We start from the raw sequence: 21,309 nt of genomic DNA on the forward strand, positions 1-21,309 counted from the left end.
AGGTGCTGAGGCTTTTACCCACAGCGCCACCTGCGTTCCAATCTTAAAGGTAAAGGTACCCCTGCTCGTACGGGCCAGTCTTGACAGACTCTGGGGTTGTGCGCCCATCTCACTTAAGAGGCCAGGGGCCAGCGCTGTCCGGAGACACTTCCGGGTCACGTGGCCAGCGTGACATCGCTGCTCTGGCGAGCCAGAGCCGCACACGGAAACGCCGTTTACCTTCCCGCTGGTAAGCGGTCCCTATTTATCTACTTGCACCCGGAGGTGCTTTCGAACTGCTAGGTTGGCAGGCGCTGGGACCGAGCAGCGGGAGCGCACCCCGCCGCAGGGATTCAAACCGCCGACCTTTCGATCGGCAAGTCCTAGGCGCTGAGGCTTTAACCCACAGCGCCACCTGCGTCCCTTAGTTCCAATCTTAGTATTATAATAATAATTTATTATTTATACCCCACCTCTCCCAACAGATCATTAAAAACACGATTAAAGATCAAACATTAAAAATAGTACAGGTTAGAGCCTGGTTCGGATTTCCCGTCAAAGCTCCCTCCTCCAAACACGCCTCAAGTTGCAGCAAAGGCCAACCTCCTGAAATTACACCTTCCCGGCCCAAATCCAACACCCAAAGTTACATGCTCGTGCCCCATTGGTTCCCGTACAGACTCGCCGTTCTTTTCACAGTTCAATCCAATGCAAGTTTCCTCGAAAGCTAGTCCCAGGCTGTTCCAATTGTGGGGAAACCTTTGGCCCTCCAGATCCTGTTGAACTGTAACTCCCATCAGCCCCCAGTGCACATGGCCAATGACCAGGAGTGATGGGACTTGTAGTTCAGCGACATCGGCAGAACCCATTGTACCTTGCTTGGGAGCACAGCTGTCAACTTTTCCCTTTTCTTGCGAGGTATCCTATTCGGAATAAGGGAATTCCCCTTAAAAAAGGGAAAAGTTGACAGCTATGCTTGGGAGTCACAAGCGGGGGAGAGCGCTGTTGTGCTCCTGCTCTGCTTGCGGGCTTCCCCGAGTGAGACGAACAGGGCGCCGGGCCTGTTTTGCTTTAATTCGGCAACATAGTACTGTTTCCTTATGTTCTTACAACACACACACACACACACACACACACACACACACACACACACACACTTAAATGATGTCCTCCTGAGGTTTTGAACTGCATCTCCTATCCCCGCCCCCCCCCCCACAAACTGGCAGGGGCTGGCGGAAGTCTAGAACAGCTGGAGGGCACCACGTTATGGGGAGGCTGAAGTAAAATGGCGTAAAAGAACCGGAAGTTTACGTCCGAGTGTTCCTCTGAGCTTCACGCGGCGCTGCGGGGGCGGAAGCGGCTCGAGCGGCGGCGATAGTGGGAGCGTGTCGAAGGCGAAGATGAAGATGAAGCAGTCCAAGGCGGCCAAGCTCCGCCCCGTTACCGGGTGAGGAACGCGGCCCGCGCTATGCCCTCTCTCCCCTCCGCCCCGCGGCTCCCATCCCCCCCCCTCACCTCGGGTGCTAGAGGAGTCCTGGGCGCCCGCCGTCGCGGTCCCTTCTGATCCCCTCCTGCCGCTGCGTTTGCCTGCCGACCCTGCGAGACTTCTGCGCAAGCTTCTAATTGTGTGTGGCAGGGGATTTAAATTGTGGAATTGTGTTACAGCAAGCCTGCAGCTTATGAGGGGGTTACATTCCTGGGGATTGTGCCTAAAGCTAAAATCGTGTATAATCATAAACCCATTGGGTTCAGTGAAAGGTGCGATTGCCAAAATAATTTTCCCTGGCTCCCCACCACGTTTTTTATTTTTTAGAAATCTTTTTGACGTGTGTAAAACTGAATGCGCACAAGTTAAATGTGCATAAGTTGTGCACTTACTGTACTTCATTTCTGTCTTGTTTTGATTTTTCTGATTTCTATAAATTACCTAAATATAGTTAAATGAAGGAATTTGCCATACTTACTCAGGTTACTGTGTAGTTTAGGAGGCTTTTAGCACTTTAAGCTAGAGGAAGTAAAATGCTAAGGCTACACATTAATCTGAGTATGTATGGCAGATATATTGCAAGTGGTTTGACTTGCTATTTTTTAAATAACAAAACTGTAAAAACTGTAAAAAGTTATTTTGTTATGTGATATGACAAAGTTCAAGGGGTACCAGACTTGGTACATGAGGGAAGATTTATGCGCTTCTGTAGCCTTTCACTCTTGGCAAATATTTTTCTAACATTTATTTATTTCATTTATTAGATTTACATACCACCCTTCATCATAAGATCTCAGGGCAGTTCAGAGAATAAAATAAATAAAAAAGCAAGTAACTAAGTAAAACAAAGCAGCAAAACAATACCCCCCTTCTCACAGACATCTGCAGGACCTGCCTGCACCTGCAGCTGCAGTGGTGCGTGGATCTTTCCTAATATACCATCTTTCCTAATATACCAAGACTGGTACCCCTTAAATTTAATATTTGTCACATCACACAGCAAAATAACTTAATAAAGTTTTGTTTTAAAAATAATTTTGAGACAAACCACTTGCAGTATTTTTGGAAAGACAGTATAATTGCTCCTTCTCTCAAATGCATACCTGAAATTGATTTCTGGCAATGTATAAGTAATCATACAAGAATCAGAGCTGTCTCCTGTTTGTTTTTCTCCTCCTACATAGTGCTTATCTCCTGGCAGTCAATGATTTTTGCATTATATTTTCCTTTAATTGGAAAACTGCTGCGGAAATTATCTTGTAAGATTGAAAGGCAAGGTAGAAACATCTAAGCAAAAGTAGGAAAAACTGCAGGCTGTTGCTTGTGAAGTGCCATGTGTTTATTTTTCCAGAAGTCCATGGCCCATTGGCTCAGGAAGCAGACGTATGTGCAGAGACTTCTCCATCTGTATACTTACAGCAAATGAACCACTCATATTGTACTAATTCTTCAAAAGTAATGACATGCACAATCTGCTTGGGTTTTTTGCATGATTATTGGTTTGTTTTACCTGTAGTTTATGCTTTATAGGACAGTACTAAATGGGATCTGATAACCAACTTATCTCTTTAATAGCAAAGCATGTGAGAAAGATGCTGCCACTGTATCAAAGGAAGATTATGTTGTGGGTCAAGTGGCCAACAGTCTGTTTCAAAATAAACCCACCGCACGTGTCACAGGTTCCCTGGTCCAGCTCTTCAGTGCTCCTGAGGCTGAAATACAGCCAGTGTATGTTGCTGTGCCAAGAGTAAGCACATTTCTTTACCTATGTAATTCTCAAAATGTGAGTTCAGTTCCCAGTACTGAAGTATGCCAGCATTTGGAATGCTTGACGTCCCTTAAATAAGACTGCAAACTGTAGATGTTAACTGTTAACAGTTCCATATTTCAACTCCTTAACCAGGCTGTGAGATTGTTGTTTGCATTCATGTTACAGACACTGAAGATGACAGATCATTTTGTTAACATAAGGATGGTCATAGCACCCTTATTTTTCACACTATGTTCTTGTTTGAAACTGTTGATACATCCTTTTTGGTGTTGCGGGTGGAGGAACAAGCAGCTGATATATTTTAGATTCTCAAAAACAGCAGCTGTGCCATCAGGATAGGTCTTGGGTGCCATAAAATAGTTTAATGATTGTTCCTTCATTGAAAGCTTATGAAACTTAAAGGTGCTCTTAAAATATATTTGTCAGCTGTCATTGGTAATGCTTCATCTTCTTTCTGACAGAGAAGAATCAACAGAGTGCTTTGCCACCAACAAGTATTATAGACAGAGCCTCTAAGTTACATTGGGCTTCTGAAAGCAGAATTTTACCCAGATGTTCATCCCCCCCCCCTGGTGAAAATCCCCCACCCACCCAATACAGTCTTGTTGGTTGTGTGATTACCGGTCAAAACAACGTAGGATTTTCTTTTAAAAATAAATAAATGTGTTTTTCAGTTTTGGTAGAGGCCTGATTAATACTTCACCAGTGTTGCATGAGAACTGTTTTCACTAAGGCTGGTCCAATGCTGCACAGTTTTTGTTTGTAGAAACTGCATTATAAACCCAACTCACCTGCTTCTTGTGGGGCTTCTGTAGTATGGGACTAGCCCATGTAGTATTGACTCTGATTATACAGGTGCAACTTATGAAATGGCCCTTGTGTGAAGTAAAAAACCTTTAAAAGAGAGTCAATAAGCCCTTTAAACCTGATTCAGTTTAATTCTAATCATCAGTACCTTTTAAAAATTGCTGTTTAAAAATACCTTTCAACATAACAAAACAAGGTATTATGCTTGAGTGCCCTGAGCAATTATCTCCCATTCTAAAATTGCAAACTATTACAAAAACCATCTCAAAAGTGTGAGATCCTCAAGATTATTTTATACAGTGGTACCTTGGTACTTGAACAGCTTGGCTCCTGAACGCCACAAACCTGGAAGTGAGTGTTCCGGTTTGCGAACGTTTTTTGGAAGCCGAACATCTGTCGCGGCTTCCGATTGAGTGCAGGAAGCTCCTGAAGCCAATCGAAAGCTGCACCTTGGTTTTCGAATGGTTTTGGGAGTTGAGCCGACTCCCGGAACAGATTAAGTTCCAGAACCAAGGTACCACTGTATCTGAAATCACATGTGAGAAGTTGCTTAAGGTATTTTTTCACATAAAAATTACATGAATAAAGGAGTGGGATGGGGACATCTTAAAACTTAAGTTGTCCCCAAAGTACAAAGTATATTATCTTATTGCTGTCCGGTGACCTTGTATTTCCCCAACCCCTTGTATGACCACGTTCTAACTAATTCTTTAAAATCCCTTTTCTAAAAGGAATGTAAGAAACGGAAGCTTACGGAAGAAGAAACTGCCACAGAAGTTAAGAGTTCGTCTAGTAAAGGAGAGCCTTTAAAAAAAACCCTAAAAGCTAAAAAGAAGGATATCTCTCTTGCAGAGGAAAGAGTAGCAAGCAGGTAAGTGAAACACTTAAAAACTGATTAAGTTCAGAATAATCTCTTAAAGGCAACCACGTGTCCTCACTCCCCCGTGGTCTGACTTGATGACCATTAGTAAGTCTTTCCAAATTCAATAGAACTTACTCCCAGATAGGTAGGGTTAGTATTACAGTCTAAACTGTTTGTTTTAGTTTGCAGCACTTAATATACCGTATTTTGCGCCCATAGGATGCACCGGCCCATAGGACGCACCTAGTTTTTTTGGGGGGAAATAAAGAAATTTTTTTTTTATTTCCCCCCCAGGTGCGGGGCTGGAAGAACCAGGTCGGGGAACAGCGGGAAGGCGCGCTCCGCCTCCCCGCTGTCCCCCGAGCTTGTGGGGCTGGCGATGGGGAGAAGTGTGCTGAGCCTGGGACTGCAGGCAGCTCTGGGCAGCCACCGGGAGCCGGGGCGGGATTTCGCGCCCCGCTCCTGATGGCTGCGCAGAGCTGCGCTGAGCCCGGGACTGCAGGCAGCTCTGCGCAGCCACCGGGAGCCGGGCGGGACTTCGCGCCCCCCTCCCGATGGCCACGCAGAGCTGCGCTGAGCCTGGGACTGCAGGCAGCTCTACGCAGCCACCGGGAGCCGGGCGGGACTTCGCGCCCCGCTCCCGATGGCCGCGCAGAGCTGCGCTGAGCCCGGGACTGCAGGCAGCTCTGCGCAGCCATCGGGAGCCGAGCGGGACTTCGCGCCCCGCTCCCGATGGCCGCGCAGAGCTGTGCTGAGCCCGGGACTGCAGGCAGCTCTGCGCAGCCACCGGGAGCCAGGCGGGACTTCGCGCCCCCCTCCCGATGGCCGTGCAGAGCTGCGCTGAGCCCGGGACTGCAGGCAGCTCTGCGCAACCCTCGGAGCCGGTCTCCTGAGGGTTGCGCAGAGCTTCCTGAAGCCTGGAGAGCGAGAGGGGTCGGTGCGCACCGACCCCTCTCGCTCTCCAGGCTTCAGCGAAAGCCTGCATTCGCCCCATAGGACGCACACACATTTCCCCTTCATTTTTGGAGGGGAAATGTGCATCCTATAGGGCGAAAAATACGGTAAACCAAATTTTATCATACTTGTCATTTCTGTTGATTGGTTATCTTCTCTGGGTACTAGGAATGAGACAGAATTTAGAAATATAGATTGATGTAAGGCACATAATACATTTTGGGTTTTCTCATTGAGCAGTGTACATTTTATAGAATGGCACTGTTGTAGAAGTAAAGGTACTCTGTCTTTGATTAAAACAATTTGAAGGCCAGCAATGATTAATAGAAAAAACTATGCATGTTCCTTCAGAATTAAACCCAACTGAGTTCAGTTGGACTTACTCTCAGGTAAATATGCACAGAATTTTAGCATAAGCATGTGAAATATGCACTGGCTCTTAAGAGTATAAATTGTATGCATATCTACTCAGAAGCAAATCCCATTTAGTGCCATTCATTTCAGTGTGATTTACTCCCTTATAAGCGTGTAAGACTGTAGCTTTCATTTAGGTCTTGCTTGGCCCCACTAAGGTTTGTTGACTGCTTGTTGCTTGAGTGACAGTAATTGCATGTTTTCAATATAGTTGTTGTCAGTCTCTCTAGCAATGTTGTCTGTTCCCCACCCGCCGCTTCCCCAGACAGTGGTTAAGTAGAGTTAAAATATAGATTTTTTTGTGACTATTAAAAAAACACCTGCTAACAAAGTTGTTGTACCTTTTCATGGTTTATCAAGGGAATGTGCTTTGGATGAAGCAGATGAAGAGGAGGAGAAAAAAGAAATAAAAATTAAACAAAAACTGAAAAATAGACGTTCTAAATTGGTTTCCCAAAAGCTTTCAGATGAAGATGCTGGACTAAAACAAAAGAAAACACAAGTTAACTCGGCTGAGGAAATGCTAAAGAATAAAAGAACAATTTTTGTGGGCAATTTACCTGTTAGTTGTAAGGCACAGGTAAGTTTGTGGGCAGAGGAGTTATGGTCCCCAGTATAGCAAGTGTTCAGGAGTTTGTTGTCACATATGGTATCTCCATGCCCCCATTTTTTATCCTTATAGAAGTTTTAGCACCATATATTTTTCTGTGCTTCTTTGACCTAACTGAAGATTATATAATTCAGTTACAGATAAACCAGATTTCCCAGTTCTGTGTTTTACTACCCCCCCCATTAATTTTTTTAGAAGATGTTGTACTTCTTGTCCTTAATACCATGAGCCAGATAAAAGTTGTGTAGGGACCGTCACGCTGTATGAATGAAATATTTGCTGCTTATTATTTTTGCTCACATTTGCTCTGACAAATTACACCGTATGCTTGTTTCAATCTAGATGCTGAAGGCGTTTTTCAAAGAATATGGGCAAATTGAATCAGTTCGTTTCCGCTCTTTGGTATGTTTTGGTCGTTGATTTTTATAATATTAGCTGCATGTATCGTCATGGGGAGAGAGTCTCTGGGTAAGAGCAAAATTGTGCTGTATGTGGGGAAAGTAGTGGCTCCTTCCACTTTACACATGAGCTATTGCCACTTGGTTCTCATACAGCTTCCGTAGCAAAAGGGTTAGTTTTGTGGCTGGCAATTTGTCACAGTAGAAAAGATGCTGTTTTTTCCTTGTTACCTACCTACTGCTTGTTCCATTATTAAAGGGCCACAACAGGCAGCTGCGATGGTGCTGCCTTTTGGAACTGGAAGAAGTAAAGCTGGAGAAGCAAAGGAGGTGAGGGGGGATATGGCAGGATAGGAGCAGTAAAGCACCTTACCCAGTGTAAACCAGTTATGGCTTGGCTTAGCCAAGGAATAATTTCTAGTTAGCACACATCCTCCCAAGTTCTGTATCTACACTCTTTCAAATAGCGTTGGGCTTTGTAGCTAGCAGGAAGTGCATCAACATGACCTCAGAAACCCATGTCCTTCCTCCAGCAAGAGATTAGGGAAGGATCTAGTTGGTGTTGACTTCATAATGTGATATGATAACGGAACAACACCTACCAACTAATGCACTACTTTCCCCCCTTCCTTTTCCAGATTCCAGCTGAGGCTACTGTATCCAAAAAAATGGCAGCCATAAAGTAAGTTATAATTTTTTGATATATTTTTTTAAATAAAATGTGTTTAATTTTTAGAGTGGGGAAACTCTACACATTTTCACTTAATATTTTTTTTCTTTTTAGCAGTTAATTTTTGTTAATTGTTGTTATTTTCAAAATAAATACATTCAGTAGGTTTGCTAAAGACCAGGGTTTCTTTCTACTGTTCTGGAACAAATTGGGAACTGATGTTATTCTGCCATTCATTGTGTTGATTGGTATAAATGGTAGAGCAGTGAGTAGTCGCATAATAAAGCCACATCCAACTTCCTACTTGGAAAAGGTAGAAACTATTTTTCTACCCAATTCCTTACTATTGCTGATTGATTTCAACATCCATTGTGCCAAACTAGTGCATTTTTTAGCCAAATGAAGACTCCTTAAGATGCTTCCTAATGGGGCAGGAAGGGGCCCTGTCTCATTCCAGCAAAATTGTCTTACCAGTTTGTACTGATGAAGAAATATCAGGAGAGACTGATCCTGTGTATTCCGGATGAAGAACGTATACAACTAGGCAGTTCCTTAAAATGTTTGCTAAGTGCCATTGAATTCAGTGGAATTTGTGTCTTAGCAAACATGCTGGGGATTGTGCAATATATTCTAAAGCAGGGGTAGAGAACCTTTGGCTCTCCAAATGTTGTTGGACTCAAATTCAAAGGAGGATGGGAGTTGTAGTTCAACAACAACTGGAGGGCCACAGTTTCCCCACCCCTGTTCTAAAGCCATCCATTCAGCTTGCAAACGTACATATGTAAATTGTAATTAAATGTATAGTAAACTTCATTTTTTCCCCTTTAGGCGAATGGTGCATCCTAATATGAAGTACATTAATGCTTATGTCGTTTTCAAGGAGGAATGTGCAGCCAATAACGCCTTAAAATGGTATTTTTAAAAAAGAATACTTGATGCTGGATTTTATAAAGTGTTATGACATGCATTTAATTAAATAAATCTTAACAAAAGACATATCCTAAATTGTAAATACCTTTTCTGAAGTAACACACTGTGCAAACTAGGAAGGTAGCTGCTTTTTTCTGATTATTTTTTCCTGTTGTGGCTTTAATAGTAATGGAACAGAATTTACCAGTGGATTCCACATAAGAGTTGACCTTGCTTCAAAATCTGCATGTGTAAGTAATTCAACTGCTGTAGGAAGAAACTCCCCGCCCCTAGCTGCTTCCTTAGACTGTTGATTCAATTCTTCTTGTTCACTTGTTTTACAGCACGATAACAAGAGATCTATTTTTGTGGGAAATCTCCCTTATGGTAAGTGTTAGGTGAAATTTTACACTTCTTTTCAAATCTCTGTAGAATTCTCTTGCAGAAAAATGACAGTTTCAGAGATCCTTATGAAATACATTCTTTTTGTAGCTTTTGCAGACTATAAAAGATTTAGACTGCATCTAGAAAGCTTTTAATATAAATGTATACTCATTTTTAAAAGCTGCTTTCAGATATATCAATAATAATTTGTTTTGCCACAAACAGTAAGATGATGCACATGATTTATTGTTACAGCTTAACAGAAATATATATACTGTAACAGGTCACATTAAAGTAGTTGTTGCTGGTAGTAAAAAGTCCTACATTTAAATTTTAAATGAAAATATTTTGAATTTTTGGCACATACCTAAAATTTATGTTTTAACACCAGCATACTTTTTTAAAAAAATGTTTGCTTACAGAAATTGATGATGAGACAGTAAGAGACCATTTCTCTGAATGTGGAAATGTAATCAGTGTACGAATTGTGAGAGATCGGAGCACAGGCATTGGCAAAGGTTTTGGTTACGTTCTGTTTGAGGTACGTCAATAGCTATTCAGTATCTGTGATGACAGAAACTTAACATTGTATTAACACTTAACACTTGCTGTGATTGAAGGGTAGCTGGTTTCATATGCTCAGCTGTTAGCAATAATGTAATTAAAACTGTTATGGCAGTTACAATGATGCACCTTCTAAAGAGTTGATAGAAATTACTGCCAACTCCACCGAGGGTGACATCATAGCTAGACACCTCTACAACTGAATGGTGCAGCGTTGGGGAGCTGTCATCTGTGACAACTGACTGTGCTGACTGGAGATTTTGAGAGTTGGAGTCCAAAGCCCCACAGGTTCCCAATCCCTGGCGTAGGGAAGGCACCAGTTATCATGCAGTAACTTCTACAGAATTGAAAAGTTCAAAACAAGCAGTCTCACACAGCATGATTCCTGAGTTTTGCTGAGTATCACCTCTCTGCTCTGAAATATCTATAACTAAATTTGTAGTCAAACAAATAGAATTGTTCTCATAAGAACTAAAAGCGCAGTCCTCATCATGTCTTATTCAGAAGCAAGTCCTACTGAATTCAATGGTCTTACTTCCAAGAAAGTGGGGTTAAGATTGCAGACGGAGACAACAACGTTCAAATTCTGCTGCTAGCAGATGGTGTCTTTAATCTGTCTTACTTCTAACACCTTCACAGAGTCAGAATTTTTCAACACACTCCCAAGCTGATGTGCCGGGCCATCTATATTTAATTTTTCAGTGACATGTTCATGGGGGGGGGGGGAGGATTAAAGGAAGAAAGTTGAAGTAGGAAACCTTGTTTGCAGCACAGACCTGCTCACAGTTGGTGTGTTTGTAAGCAGGAAAATTTGCATCCGTTTCATGCTCCAAATAATAGTTTAATCCGAAAGAAGAAAATTGTAGGCAGTTGGATAGCTTTCCAGTGGCTATGTTGCTTCTGTTTACTGTGCATTTGGGGTAGACCTGTATTTGCCTAGTTTTAAAGTGGATGTGCTGACATGATTTTTTTTTATAAAAAAAACCCGATCCCCCCCTTTTAATTTAGCTGCTTTAAATATTTTTGTTTTATTGTTTATTGATTATGTTGTAAAGTGGTTTTTTATTTTTGTGAATTTTTCTGAAAGGAAAATAAATATTAGTTACTAAGATGTAAGATGAACGCCTAATTTTAGATGCTGCCCTTTATTTTCCTCAAAGACTACAGATTCTGTACACCTTGCACTGAAGCTAAACAACTCTGAACTGAAAGGAAGAAAGCTACGAGTGCAACACTGTGTTCAAAAAGAAAAGGCTCCACAGAAGAGTTTAGTCAAGAATGTAAAGAGCCCTGTTGGACTGAAGTATTCAAAGTCTTCTTCACTGAAAAATGCAAAAGGATTATCGAGTAACTCTTTTGCTGGTGAGAAAGCAACCCCAATGACAAAGAGCAAAAAAACCAAGTCAAAACACACAATGAAGAAGAAACCGAGAAAATCCATTTGAAATAGTTATGCTGCAAGTTTTGAATTGGATTTTTAAATAAAAATTTTTTCATAGTCATTTGGGAGTTCTGCATATTCTGTCTCCAGAGTTTGAGTTTAGAAATTAAGCTGGATTAATTCATAATATTAACAAGAGAAGTCACACTAAGAAAGTTCAACACATAACAATTCTACTAGCCCGTCTCCACTCACTATGTGGTGATTTGGGGTCTAAAAGGGAAAGAGACAGTCTACTCCAGTAAAGTTTACTTAAAGAAGATTTGCTAACCCTTATATAGACATTTTTAATTTGCCACCCTGGAGTCCAAGACCACCCCCAGATACATGAGAAATCTGAGTACATTGTTTATCTCCTGTCTGGCAAGTTACCTGATTTCATTATCTGGGTTTTGGCCACTCTTTTGTTATTAAAACTACTTAATTCCTGAATCTAGGTCACAGGCTCACACTTATCTCGAATGTGCCCTTAAGACAGGATTTGTGAGGAAAGAGACAATGGGGAGGTTTCCCACTTTGACCTTGCAGAGAAATATGAGGTCAATTTGTTCAGGACCTTTTTTGTGTGGGTTTCAGACATGGTTTATATATATAGTTATGAACATTTATATATATATGACCTTATAACAACAACAATACAACAGGTACAGTTGCAAGTTTGAAATACAGGAATGAAGTAATATGCATTCTCTTTAAAAGTATTTTCATCAATTGGTTCAAATACGGGAAATTTTTTTCCAGAAGCAGGAACATTTAAACTTGGACATGGAGATGCAATTTGATAATGTGGTGATTTTCAGCTTAAAAGTATTGTTATGAGTTTTGGGGGGTGGAAGTAGGCTAGATGCAGAGACCCTTATAATTCTTGGATCCAGCAAGGGCTAAAAATCTAAGGAAGGATTCAAATTCCTGGAATAGTCAGGCTAGCTTCCTGGTTTGATAATGGCCCTCTAAATAAGTGGCTCAGCACCAGAGGACAAATAGGTGGGTCCTCTTCCTCCTGCGGGGGTGGGAGGCATCAAATGTTGCCAAAGGCCACCCAAAAAGGCCTTGAGGACAGCGGATTACCTTGAGCTAGAAGCTGGAAGACTCTCTTGGGGTGTTAATGCTGTGAACCCCTCCATTGTAGGCTCGTGGTATATATGTGTAAACAGACCATATATCATGAATACACCTTAGTCTCCACCTTAGTCTTTCCAATGGAAACACAAAACCTAGGTAAGCACCTGGAACCCCTGAAATCTTACACTGCTCGGAGATTGGGGTGGTGTGCAACAGTATACTGCTGAAGGTTTGGAAACAAACTAAATGTAACAGTAGAAAGGACAATCACTAGTAAAAAGAGGTTTGTAAATGATCAAATGCTTGTGGGTCCTCCTCTCTCCTGTGTGTGGGGGAGCATCCTGTTGCAACAGTTAACAAAGATCAGACTTACTAGCTGCTTTGCTTCTCAATATTCTCTGGTTGCGCTGTGTTATTTTCTCCTACCTATAGAGAACCTACAAAAGGACTTTATATGGGCTCTTGGGTACCCTGCAAGGGAAAAGGAGCAGGTTTTTTAAATTTATATCATTATCTTTGCAGCAGGTATCCCAAAAAGGTCCATGTAGCATCCAGTCAGGAGAAATCTGGCCATGCTAATCATGGATTTTTGTGGGTTGTGTAACAGAACAGACTTTTTTGATAGACTTGGTATATGTACCCAAACTGACTCCCAGGTTGCCACCAGAGCTGGCTGAGATATGTAAACAATTTATTTGTGATTTTGGTCAGTTCAGTGACAGGTTATAGGGGAAATGAGTGTCGATTAACAAAAGTTAAGAGGCATTTGTCTAATGTAAGTAAACTTTGATTAGGCCATCTGTTTCTTTGAAGGCGACCTGCTAGACTTCTAATCTAGCACAGGAAACTACTGGGGAATTCTCTGTACCAACCATCAAACATATTGCATGGAAACTGCAACAGTGCTGATCCCACAAGATTTGCTAGTACTGTATCCTAGCAGTTTTATGCCTGCAACGTAAGAGCCCGCGACACCCTTACACAGAGGTTAGCCTGGGACGCGCTTAGAGTAAACGGACTCCCGGGGACGCTAAAACAGACGTGACTCCTTCCACATAGTTTAAGGGGGCGGGAGGGGGGGGAAAGGAAGAGTCCCGCGCGAACCCACCACGCATGCGCCACGCTCCAGCGGAAAGCGATGTGCGCTTGCGCAGTGCCGCTGGGAAACGGCTAGCTTTCCTGCCCATGCGCTCGGCTGGCGGTCGCTGGCTGATGACGCGTTCCGCCCGCCGAAGGTAGCGTGTGTGTATGTGAGCTAGAGGAGCCGCGGTGGGCGGGGTCTTCCTCTTCTGCTGGCTCCAAGGTGGCTGTGAAGTACGAGGCGGGCTCGGCAGGCAGGATGATGGGGGGAAAGAGCAGCGCCATCGCCGCGGGCCTCTGCGGGGCTCTCTTCATCGGCTACTGCATCTACTTCGACCGCAAGAGGAGGAGCGACCCCAACTTCAAGAACCGGCTGCGGGAACGTGAGTCGCTCTCGGCCGCCCGCCCGCCGCCTCGTGCAGCCGCTTCCCCACTCCGCGCGGAGCCGGCCCTGGGTCGCCCCTCCGACCTGGCTCCCTCCCTGCCCCCCGCTCGATTGCCGGTCGGGCCTGTCAGGGTGGCCCTCCGGGGAAGCCCCGCTGCCTCCGAGGCTGCGGTTCCTTCCGCGGCGCGATGGAGGAGGGTCCTTGCTCGCCATGAGCGGGCGCGGGGATTTTGCGGGGCCCCGAGGACAAAGCAAAACCAGGCCTCCCTCTTCTTCTGTAGGCATGCTTCTGTAGTGGCCTGTGGCGTGGTCGACCTTCTTCCCCTTGCTCCCTTGCATCGCCAGGCTGGCCTTCATTTCAAAGGTCACAAGCTGCAGGTTGTTTGGATGAGGATCGCTTCACACGCTGTTAGGACCCACCTAGTGTGGTTTTTTTTTTTTACTGGATGCACTCAGAAACCTAATGTGTGTGTGCGTGCAGCAAACACATGCTCCCTGCTGCATGAATCCTTGGGATTTGGGATGGGTTGTAGCATTCTGCGGTGATGTATATCTTGTTTCCTGCCACGTGTTTTGAGAAGGGTCCCTGGAAGTGCAGAAGCTTGTTGCATTTTTGATACTTTGTTTTGCACAGGTTTCCAAAAACTTAAGTATCTCAATCAAGCTGTTGAGATTTTTCCTCCTGCGTGGAAAAATGACTAAAGACCACCTAGGTTATTTTGTCCCATGTTCATCCCTCTCACGCTGTGATTGGGTTTGTCACCTTTCAGGTGTTGCAAAGTGAACATATGCAGCCTTTTCTATTCATGTAGACTTCCCATGTGATTTAGAATCCTAGAGAGTTCAAAGTCCCCTATTACATAAGTACCCCCTGAAAGGTGATGAAGCCTCCAACGAGCCCAGATGGAGGAAGTGGACTCACAGGGAGTGGGAGAACGAATTTTGTAAAGTTAACCTGACTTCTTAGGTACTTACTATACTGTTATGCATTCTCAAACCCTCCTGGTACTGTTGCTGTTATAACTTCCAGGATAAGAATGGATGCAAGAGAAAAATGTAGAGTTATCCAAAATGCAGAAAGTTCTCTCATACTTCTGCATTATTTCACTTCTTCAATAAAAAAACTCATATTCTTTAACGTGATCATTCTTCCTTAAAACACATGCTCACAGAAACTGTTTTAAGTGCCATATTGTGAAACATGTTCTCAGAATTGAGCTGGTAGCTTCTCTGTGCTGAATTTTTTCAGGGATTCATACAAACAGTGTAAATATTTTGTGCTTTGTCTTCACTTCTTGATAACATTTTCTTCCAGTACGGAAGCCGTTAACTTGTCTCTGGGTGATGGGGCAGTTAAGTGATGTTAGGACATGTGATATGTTAACTGTTTCTCTGTAGCTGTTCAGTATTCCTGCCATTCTGTCGCTATTCTTATAGGGCATGTGACAAATTGAGGCAGAATAGCTCCCCCACCCCAGAAGTGTTCTTCAAGGCAACATTGTATTTAATTATGCCGCTAGGTGGTAGGGCTTCTTACAGTTATTAAAATGTTACCTCCACTCCTGGTAGCAGTGGTCCTCCTGCTGTATAGAGCCTGCAGTGAGCTCAGGGGGAAATAGTTTTATCCTAGGAAGTGTGTTTCCAGGGAGTATAAGATGTAAATTTGCATAAGTTCTTATAAATAATTCTCTATATACAGGCCTTTGTAGATGGTTGCTTATCCAAATATGGACCCCTAGCTGTATTATGTTTTATTTTTATATATTTCAAAATGTCCAAGTGTTGTTCTTCCCCCCACGTCAGTTTGGAGTGCAAATAGTATTGTGATTCAAAGATCAATATATCCTTTTTTCAGTAGATTACCAAAATATAGAACCTGAAAATGTGTGGTGTGTTTAATTCATAGGACGGAAGAAGCAGAAACTCGCCAAAGAAAGAGCAGGACTTTCAAAGGTATTGATACCTTGTTGTCTTGAGTTCAGTTTTAGTTGTGGTACATTATACATGGTGTACAGAATTCATTTCAAATTGGATTTTGGCTTGAAATGATCGTACAGGCAGTGACCATTTTGCACAAGGGTTCGGTTCCTGACCCCCACACGCATCAACAAAGCACACATAAGCCTCCCCCATTCCACCCCATTTTGGGGCCACTTCCAGGTTGGCAGCGACAAGCATGTGTGTGATTGTGCAATAATTGGACACGTAAAATGGTTGCTGTCTGTACTAACAGCTTTTTTGATCTATGTTAGTTAACTTGAATCCAGATAATTTCCTTCACCACTCACCAAAAGTGTATTTCGTGTTTTCTGGCAGTTGCCCTTGCTCCCCAATTCAGGAGAATTACTGACCCTCAGAAAACTGCTTTTTTGAGGGGGGAGTGTTGAAGGGCTGGGGACAGCACTTTCCATAGAACCCCCTTCCTTGGATATATGTCTAAATTAATTATTTCCATGGAAAGAGGTTTCACAGAGTGTGGCTCAGTTCTGTAACAAATGCTGATATGGAGGTGATCTCAGTTCAAGCATCTTGCCAATGCTTAAAAACCTAACTTTAAAAAAACCCTACTAGAATGCTCTTAAGTACTGTATTTAAAAGCATATGTGAGGAACGGGTTGTTGTGACTTATAAATGGCTGATTGCATAAATGTCATTGTTACAGTTGCCTGATCTAAAAGATGCTGAAGCTGTTCAAAAGTTCTTCCTTGAAGAGATACAGCTGGGCGAGGAACTACTAGCACAAGGTTGTTGAATTTTTTACAAATGTGGGGGAATGGGGGAGTAAAAGATCTTACAGTTCAAATAATGTTAAATTTTGAAATGGGACATAATGGGGAACAATAGTTAACTGAGGGCTTCCTGGTTTGTATGCATGTGAAGTGGCTATGTGCAAGGCAGTGAGATTTGTTTATATTTCAGCTTAATAAGCCTAGATCTCATAATCCGGATACAGCTATTATTTAACAAGATAGCACATCTTAAATGTCATATAAATCTAATACAGTGGAACCTCTACTTATGTTCACCTCCGGTTATGCATCCTTCGGGATACATATGTGGCAATCCCAGAAGTATTTTTCTGGGTTTCACTACATGCGCAGAAGCGGTCTACCACGCCACCCACATTCGCAGAAGTGGTCCCTCTGGTTGTGGAAACCTCAGGATCCAACTGGAGCTCTGGAATGGATCCTGTCCACAACCGGAGATACCACTGTACAGATTTAGTACCCTATCCAGACTGGGAATCACCAGTGTACTGGCCAGGTGTGTGGACTACAACTTTTGTAGGCCCCAGCCAGCACAGCCAGTGGTCAGGGATGATGAGCATTGGAGTCAGTAACGTCTGGAGCTACATTGCCACATTGGCTACCCTGATCCAGGCTGCCAAAGACCTGTCATATTTAAAATTGCTTTGTTAAAAGTCAGAAATTTCCTACCATGATTACATCACAACTACCCTATTTTAAAAAGATGACATAATAAATGATAAAATCTACCTGGGAATTTTCTGGTTGTAGTGTCCATTCCAGTACTCTGTGAAATGGTGTCAAATTGAGCATTTCTGCCTTTCTCAAAGTCTCAAGTCAATCATGTATTTTGTTATCAGTCGGCAAATTGAGGTTTACTGTCCTCCATTTACTTGAAAAAATTATTCTAGTCGTAATGAGTACCTTGACCAGAAGTCCTTCTCAGTTCTGGGATACTAAGCCAAATATTGTCTGAAGGAATTATTTCTATTTTATTTTCTATTAAAAATGGCATCTGGGAATAAAGTGTTGGTAAATTGACTTAAATTCCCTTGGATATACAGTAAGATTTTCTATTAACTGAAGATGAGTGACAAATGAAAGTGCACAGCTAATGATTCTCCATTTTTCTGGTAACAAATCATAAACTGATTGTTTAATCAGTTTTGCTTTGAGATGAAAAATAAGCCCTCTTCAGCTTTTCAGAGGTTACATGGGGAACTAAAGCATGGAGGGGCTGCTTATGTCAACTCCACTCCTAGCAGCCCCATGCCTGCCAGGACCTTTATGGGCTGATGCCAGAATTCTGAAAGGGTGTCTTTCCCAGTGTGTTTAGCTAGAATCCTCCTGAAGGCAGGGTAGAATCATGGTGGGATTCTGAGTATCTCTAGGCAAAAAGACAAAGAATCCCTCTACTGACCTTGCCATTTAATGTGAGAAGGTTCAGGGTGCAAGCTGGTGTGCTCTGCTTCACTATACTTTATTTAGTTCAGTTGTTCTAAATAGTCCATTTGTTCCATTGATGCTTCCAAATCTACTTTGAAGGTGAAGTTTATGGCATGCAATTTTAAGCTAATTTAACATGCTTCGTATTTTACAGGAGAATATGAAAAGGGTGTTGATCACTTGACGAATGCCATTGCTGTGTGTGGACAACCGCAGCAGTTACTACAAGTTCTGCAGCAGACGCTTCCGCCACCAGTGTTCCAGATGCTTCTCACTAAACTCCCCACAATTAGTCAGGTATGGAAAGCTGTTTTTTGCACTCCTTTTCGTACTTTGAAATAGGAGTAGCCGCAATCAACATTGTTTGCCTGCTCCTGTGCATGTTTGTTCCCATTGATTTTTAACAGCATTGCTGCTCCTAAGAAAATGTGCTCAGGATTGCAACTTTACAAATAGTTTTTGTTGGTTTTGCTGATATTGAGATAATTGCCTAATTCATCACATTGGTAGACTTGGCTTCAAAATCAGGGAGGTATTCTGACTGGAATTGAGCAAGTGGTGGCTCTGTTTTGTTTCATTTAGTGCAAATATATCCCATTTTTAACTCTAGTCCTCAAAGCAGCACAGAAGATACAATGGGCACTTGAAACAAAACAGCTTCACTTGAGCAGGAACTAGCATCCCACAAGGCAATGGTGTTAAAAGGCCCTGGGGATCAGTCCAGTGGGAACAGAAGCAGGCACCTGGTGGTGTTTTTGCCTTTCTCATTTTATGGCACGATTCTGACTTCTCCAGCAGCTCATGCAACCAGCGTTTCTGGCAATTGTGCCTACTGCCTGCTTGCTTGCTGTCCTTGAGACCAAGGACTGCTTGTCAGAACAACTGTAGCTCTCAAACCCCGTAATATTCATTCCTACTATATGCAGCTACTCTGGGTTATATCCAGAAGTGTGTTTCTGTTAACTCTTTTGATGCCTCTGTGAATGGAAGGAGGGGGGAATTTATTTTCTATCCTGTCTTTCTTCCATTATGAAATCCAAGATGGCACACATGTGGTTCCCAGGCAGTCTCCTATCCAGCCACTGACCAGACCCAGACCTGCTTAGCTTCAGCAAGTTATTGGCCTCGTTTTGCCTTCAGGCCATCTCCTGGGCAGTGTGGAAGGGGGCTGCAGAGGGGGGCGGGGGAATTAGTTACCTCCTGCTTTCCATTCACAGAAGCTTTCATTGAATCAGTGAGCCTTCTTTGAGTGGAACAACACAATTTGATGCAACCCTGTTGAAAGGGTTAAAGCAGATTTCCAATGTGCAAGAGCAATTATTTGCTTCCCTTTAATAAGAAGGGTTTACTGTCTCTGAACAAACTCACATATAACTCAGAATTAAAGGGAAAAGATGATCTAGCAGTTTTATATATTCCTAGCTCCCAAGATGTCCTCTGATAATGTGTTCTGTGAAAGGCTGCTTTTTAGGATTGTCTGTAATCTTCAGTTGGTTCATGATGCAGCTGTCCACCCAGCTCCCAAATCCTAAATGACTGGGGTTCAGAGCTTGCCCTTAACTTCATGCCCCATCATATCTGACCATTTGCTATTCTGGTTGGGGCTGATGACAGTTTTAGTCCCACTTCCTGGAGGCCACCGTGTTTGTTACCCCTGTTCTGTGGTACAGTCTTGCTTTAATTGTCAGTGCCACCTGATACTAGTGCTGACAACGGGTGGTATAAAGGGCAGTGATGGATTCCTCACTATAGAACTTTCCCTATACCATTTTGACAGCCCCATCTGTTCAGGCGGTTAGTTCAAACCATATTGTTCAGGTGAGCATATCTGGAAGTATGAATGGAACAAGATATTCCTGAAAGAGAGGACCTCCAAAAGTGGTTGTGGCACCGTGAGGAGCAGTAAAAACCCTTATTTGCGCATGAGTTCCTGTGTTGGAAACCACTGGGTAACATTAGATGCCATGCAAGCAGGCTTCCCCTTTCTTCCCCATGCCCCCAACCTACTCTGGAGGGTCCCCCAACATTCATTCTTGAGTATATTTTAGGCAGCACTCGGTTGCAGAGGACAGGAAGTGGACTCCCATACCATGGCTGGATGTTGCTTCCTTCCACTGGCAAATGGACACCTCTGGATTTCACCCACAGCCTGTTGCTCGTCAGACATTTCTGACAGATCTAAAACTTGAATTAAAAACAAACAAAAACAAATCAAACCTGGGGTTCTTAAGAGCTTGCAGCTCCAATCAGAATTTGGAAAACTGCTAAAGGACTTTTTTCAGTGTTTTCATTCTGCCTTAACATAAGAGACCTGCATAACCAAGATTTCTTGGTATTTGTTTCATTTAGTTAATTTCAAGCTAACTAAAGCAAGCGGAGTAAAATATTAACAGCAGCAATAGATGCAAGTTTAATAACTGGATCCCAGGTGCATCAAGTTTGGTTGATGTTCACTTGGCCAAATATTGCACAATTTCATTTTTATAAATGCTGTATTTTGATTAGGAAGCTTATTAGATCCTTGCTGCACTTGCTGTTTACCTGCTGTTTTCTTACTAATGTTGATTTTCACAGAAGAGGGAGAATATAAATTTAATTTTGCAGGTTGCAACTCATTCTGTAATTCACCTGACGAGAGAGAGTCTTATTACTCTAAGATGATTCAAATATTTTCTTTTACAGAGAATTGTAAGTGCACAGTGCTTGGCTGAAGATGATGTGGAATGAGAAATTTCAGCTGGAAAAACAAGTGTTTCCTTAGCCCAAAATATGAGCATCACTGGGGGGGGGGGGAGAGAGCAGGGTAAAGGAGTAAGCATAGAACTCATGAACTGTATACCACATTTGAACCAACCAAAGTTAATTTTAACTTTGAGTGGATTGGTTTGGCTGGACTTTATTTATTATCTAGTGCAAAGTGTATTTTGATAAATTCATTTTATAAATACACCATGTTGAGTTATAAAAAGTATCATTAATGTCATTTATTACCGATACAGTTGCAGCAGTGTACATATAAAAGATGTATTACTACAACATAAAAAACCCCTGTGCTCATTTTTGAAAAACCCAAAGCTAAGGCATTAAAAGACGTACCTGCCCTCCCATGTGTATGTGTGCTCATTCAAATGTCAAAAGGATAGTGACAAATTTCAGCATGTTTTGTACAGTGCCCAGGACTGTTTCAGATAGCTCTTATTAACTTTATTTTGTTTTTGGTTCTTTGGATCTTACACCAAGTAAAATAACAAAGAGAAACAATCATTTTGAAATCCTAAATCGTTTTATTGTAATCAATCTTGAAAAATATAACTAAGAAGAAAAATGTATTATGGGGGGC

General features: G+C 42.5%; 2 protein-coding genes across 2 annotated transcripts; both read left to right on the forward strand.

Annotated features, from left to right (window-relative positions):
• Positions 1 to 1,267: 1,267 nt before the first annotated feature.
• On the forward strand, positions 1,268 to 11,310 carry RBM34 (RNA binding motif protein 34). Its single transcript, XM_079971424.1, has 11 exons — positions 1,268 to 1,426; positions 3,041 to 3,212; positions 4,775 to 4,914; positions 6,634 to 6,853; positions 7,226 to 7,285; positions 7,920 to 7,963; positions 8,780 to 8,863; positions 9,048 to 9,111; positions 9,205 to 9,247; positions 9,667 to 9,785; positions 10,969 to 11,310. The coding sequence occupies exons 1-11, from the start codon at positions 1,380 to 1,382 to the stop codon at positions 11,251 to 11,253; spliced, it is 1,278 nt and encodes a 425-aa protein (XP_079827550.1). The 5' UTR covers positions 1,268 to 1,379; the 3' UTR covers positions 11,254 to 11,310.
• A 2,223-nt stretch (positions 11,311 to 13,533) lies between these two features.
• Positions 13,534 to 21,076, forward strand: TOMM20 (translocase of outer mitochondrial membrane 20). Its single transcript, XM_079971842.1, has 5 exons — positions 13,534 to 13,774; positions 15,683 to 15,729; positions 16,439 to 16,520; positions 18,124 to 18,266; positions 20,652 to 21,076. The coding sequence occupies exons 1-5, from the start codon at positions 13,651 to 13,653 to the stop codon at positions 20,694 to 20,696; spliced, it is 441 nt and encodes a 146-aa protein (XP_079827968.1). The 5' UTR covers positions 13,534 to 13,650; the 3' UTR covers positions 20,697 to 21,076.
• Positions 21,077 to 21,309: the final 233 nt, after the last annotated feature.

Source organism: Podarcis cretensis, assembly GCF_951804945.1.
Source record: "Podarcis cretensis genome assembly, chromosome: 3".
In the NCBI taxonomy this organism is placed as follows: domain Eukaryota; kingdom Metazoa; phylum Chordata; class Lepidosauria; order Squamata; family Lacertidae; genus Podarcis; species Podarcis cretensis.

Excerpts from the sequence above, each read along its gene's own strand:
- RBM34 (XM_079971424.1), top strand. The coding sequence starts at position 1,380 with ATGAAGATGAAGCAGTCCAAGGCGGCCAAGCTCCGCCCCGTTACCGG. Across the intron at positions 6,854-7,225 it reads CTGTTAGTTGTAAGGCACAG|ATGCTGAAGGCGTTTTTCAA; the intron begins GTAAGTTTGTGG and ends GTTTCAATCTAG. Across the intron at positions 9,112-9,204 it reads TTGCTTCAAAATCTGCATGT|CACGATAACAAGAGATCTAT; the intron begins GTAAGTAATTCA and ends CTTGTTTTACAG.
- TOMM20 (XM_079971842.1), top strand. The coding sequence starts at position 13,651 with ATGATGGGGGGAAAGAGCAGCGCCATCGCCGCGGGCCTCTGCGGGGCT. Across the intron at positions 13,775-15,682 it reads CAAGAACCGGCTGCGGGAAC|GACGGAAGAAGCAGAAACTC; the intron begins GTGAGTCGCTCT and ends TTTAATTCATAG. Across the intron at positions 15,730-16,438 it reads AAAGAGCAGGACTTTCAAAG|TTGCCTGATCTAAAAGATGC; the intron begins GTATTGATACCT and ends TCATTGTTACAG.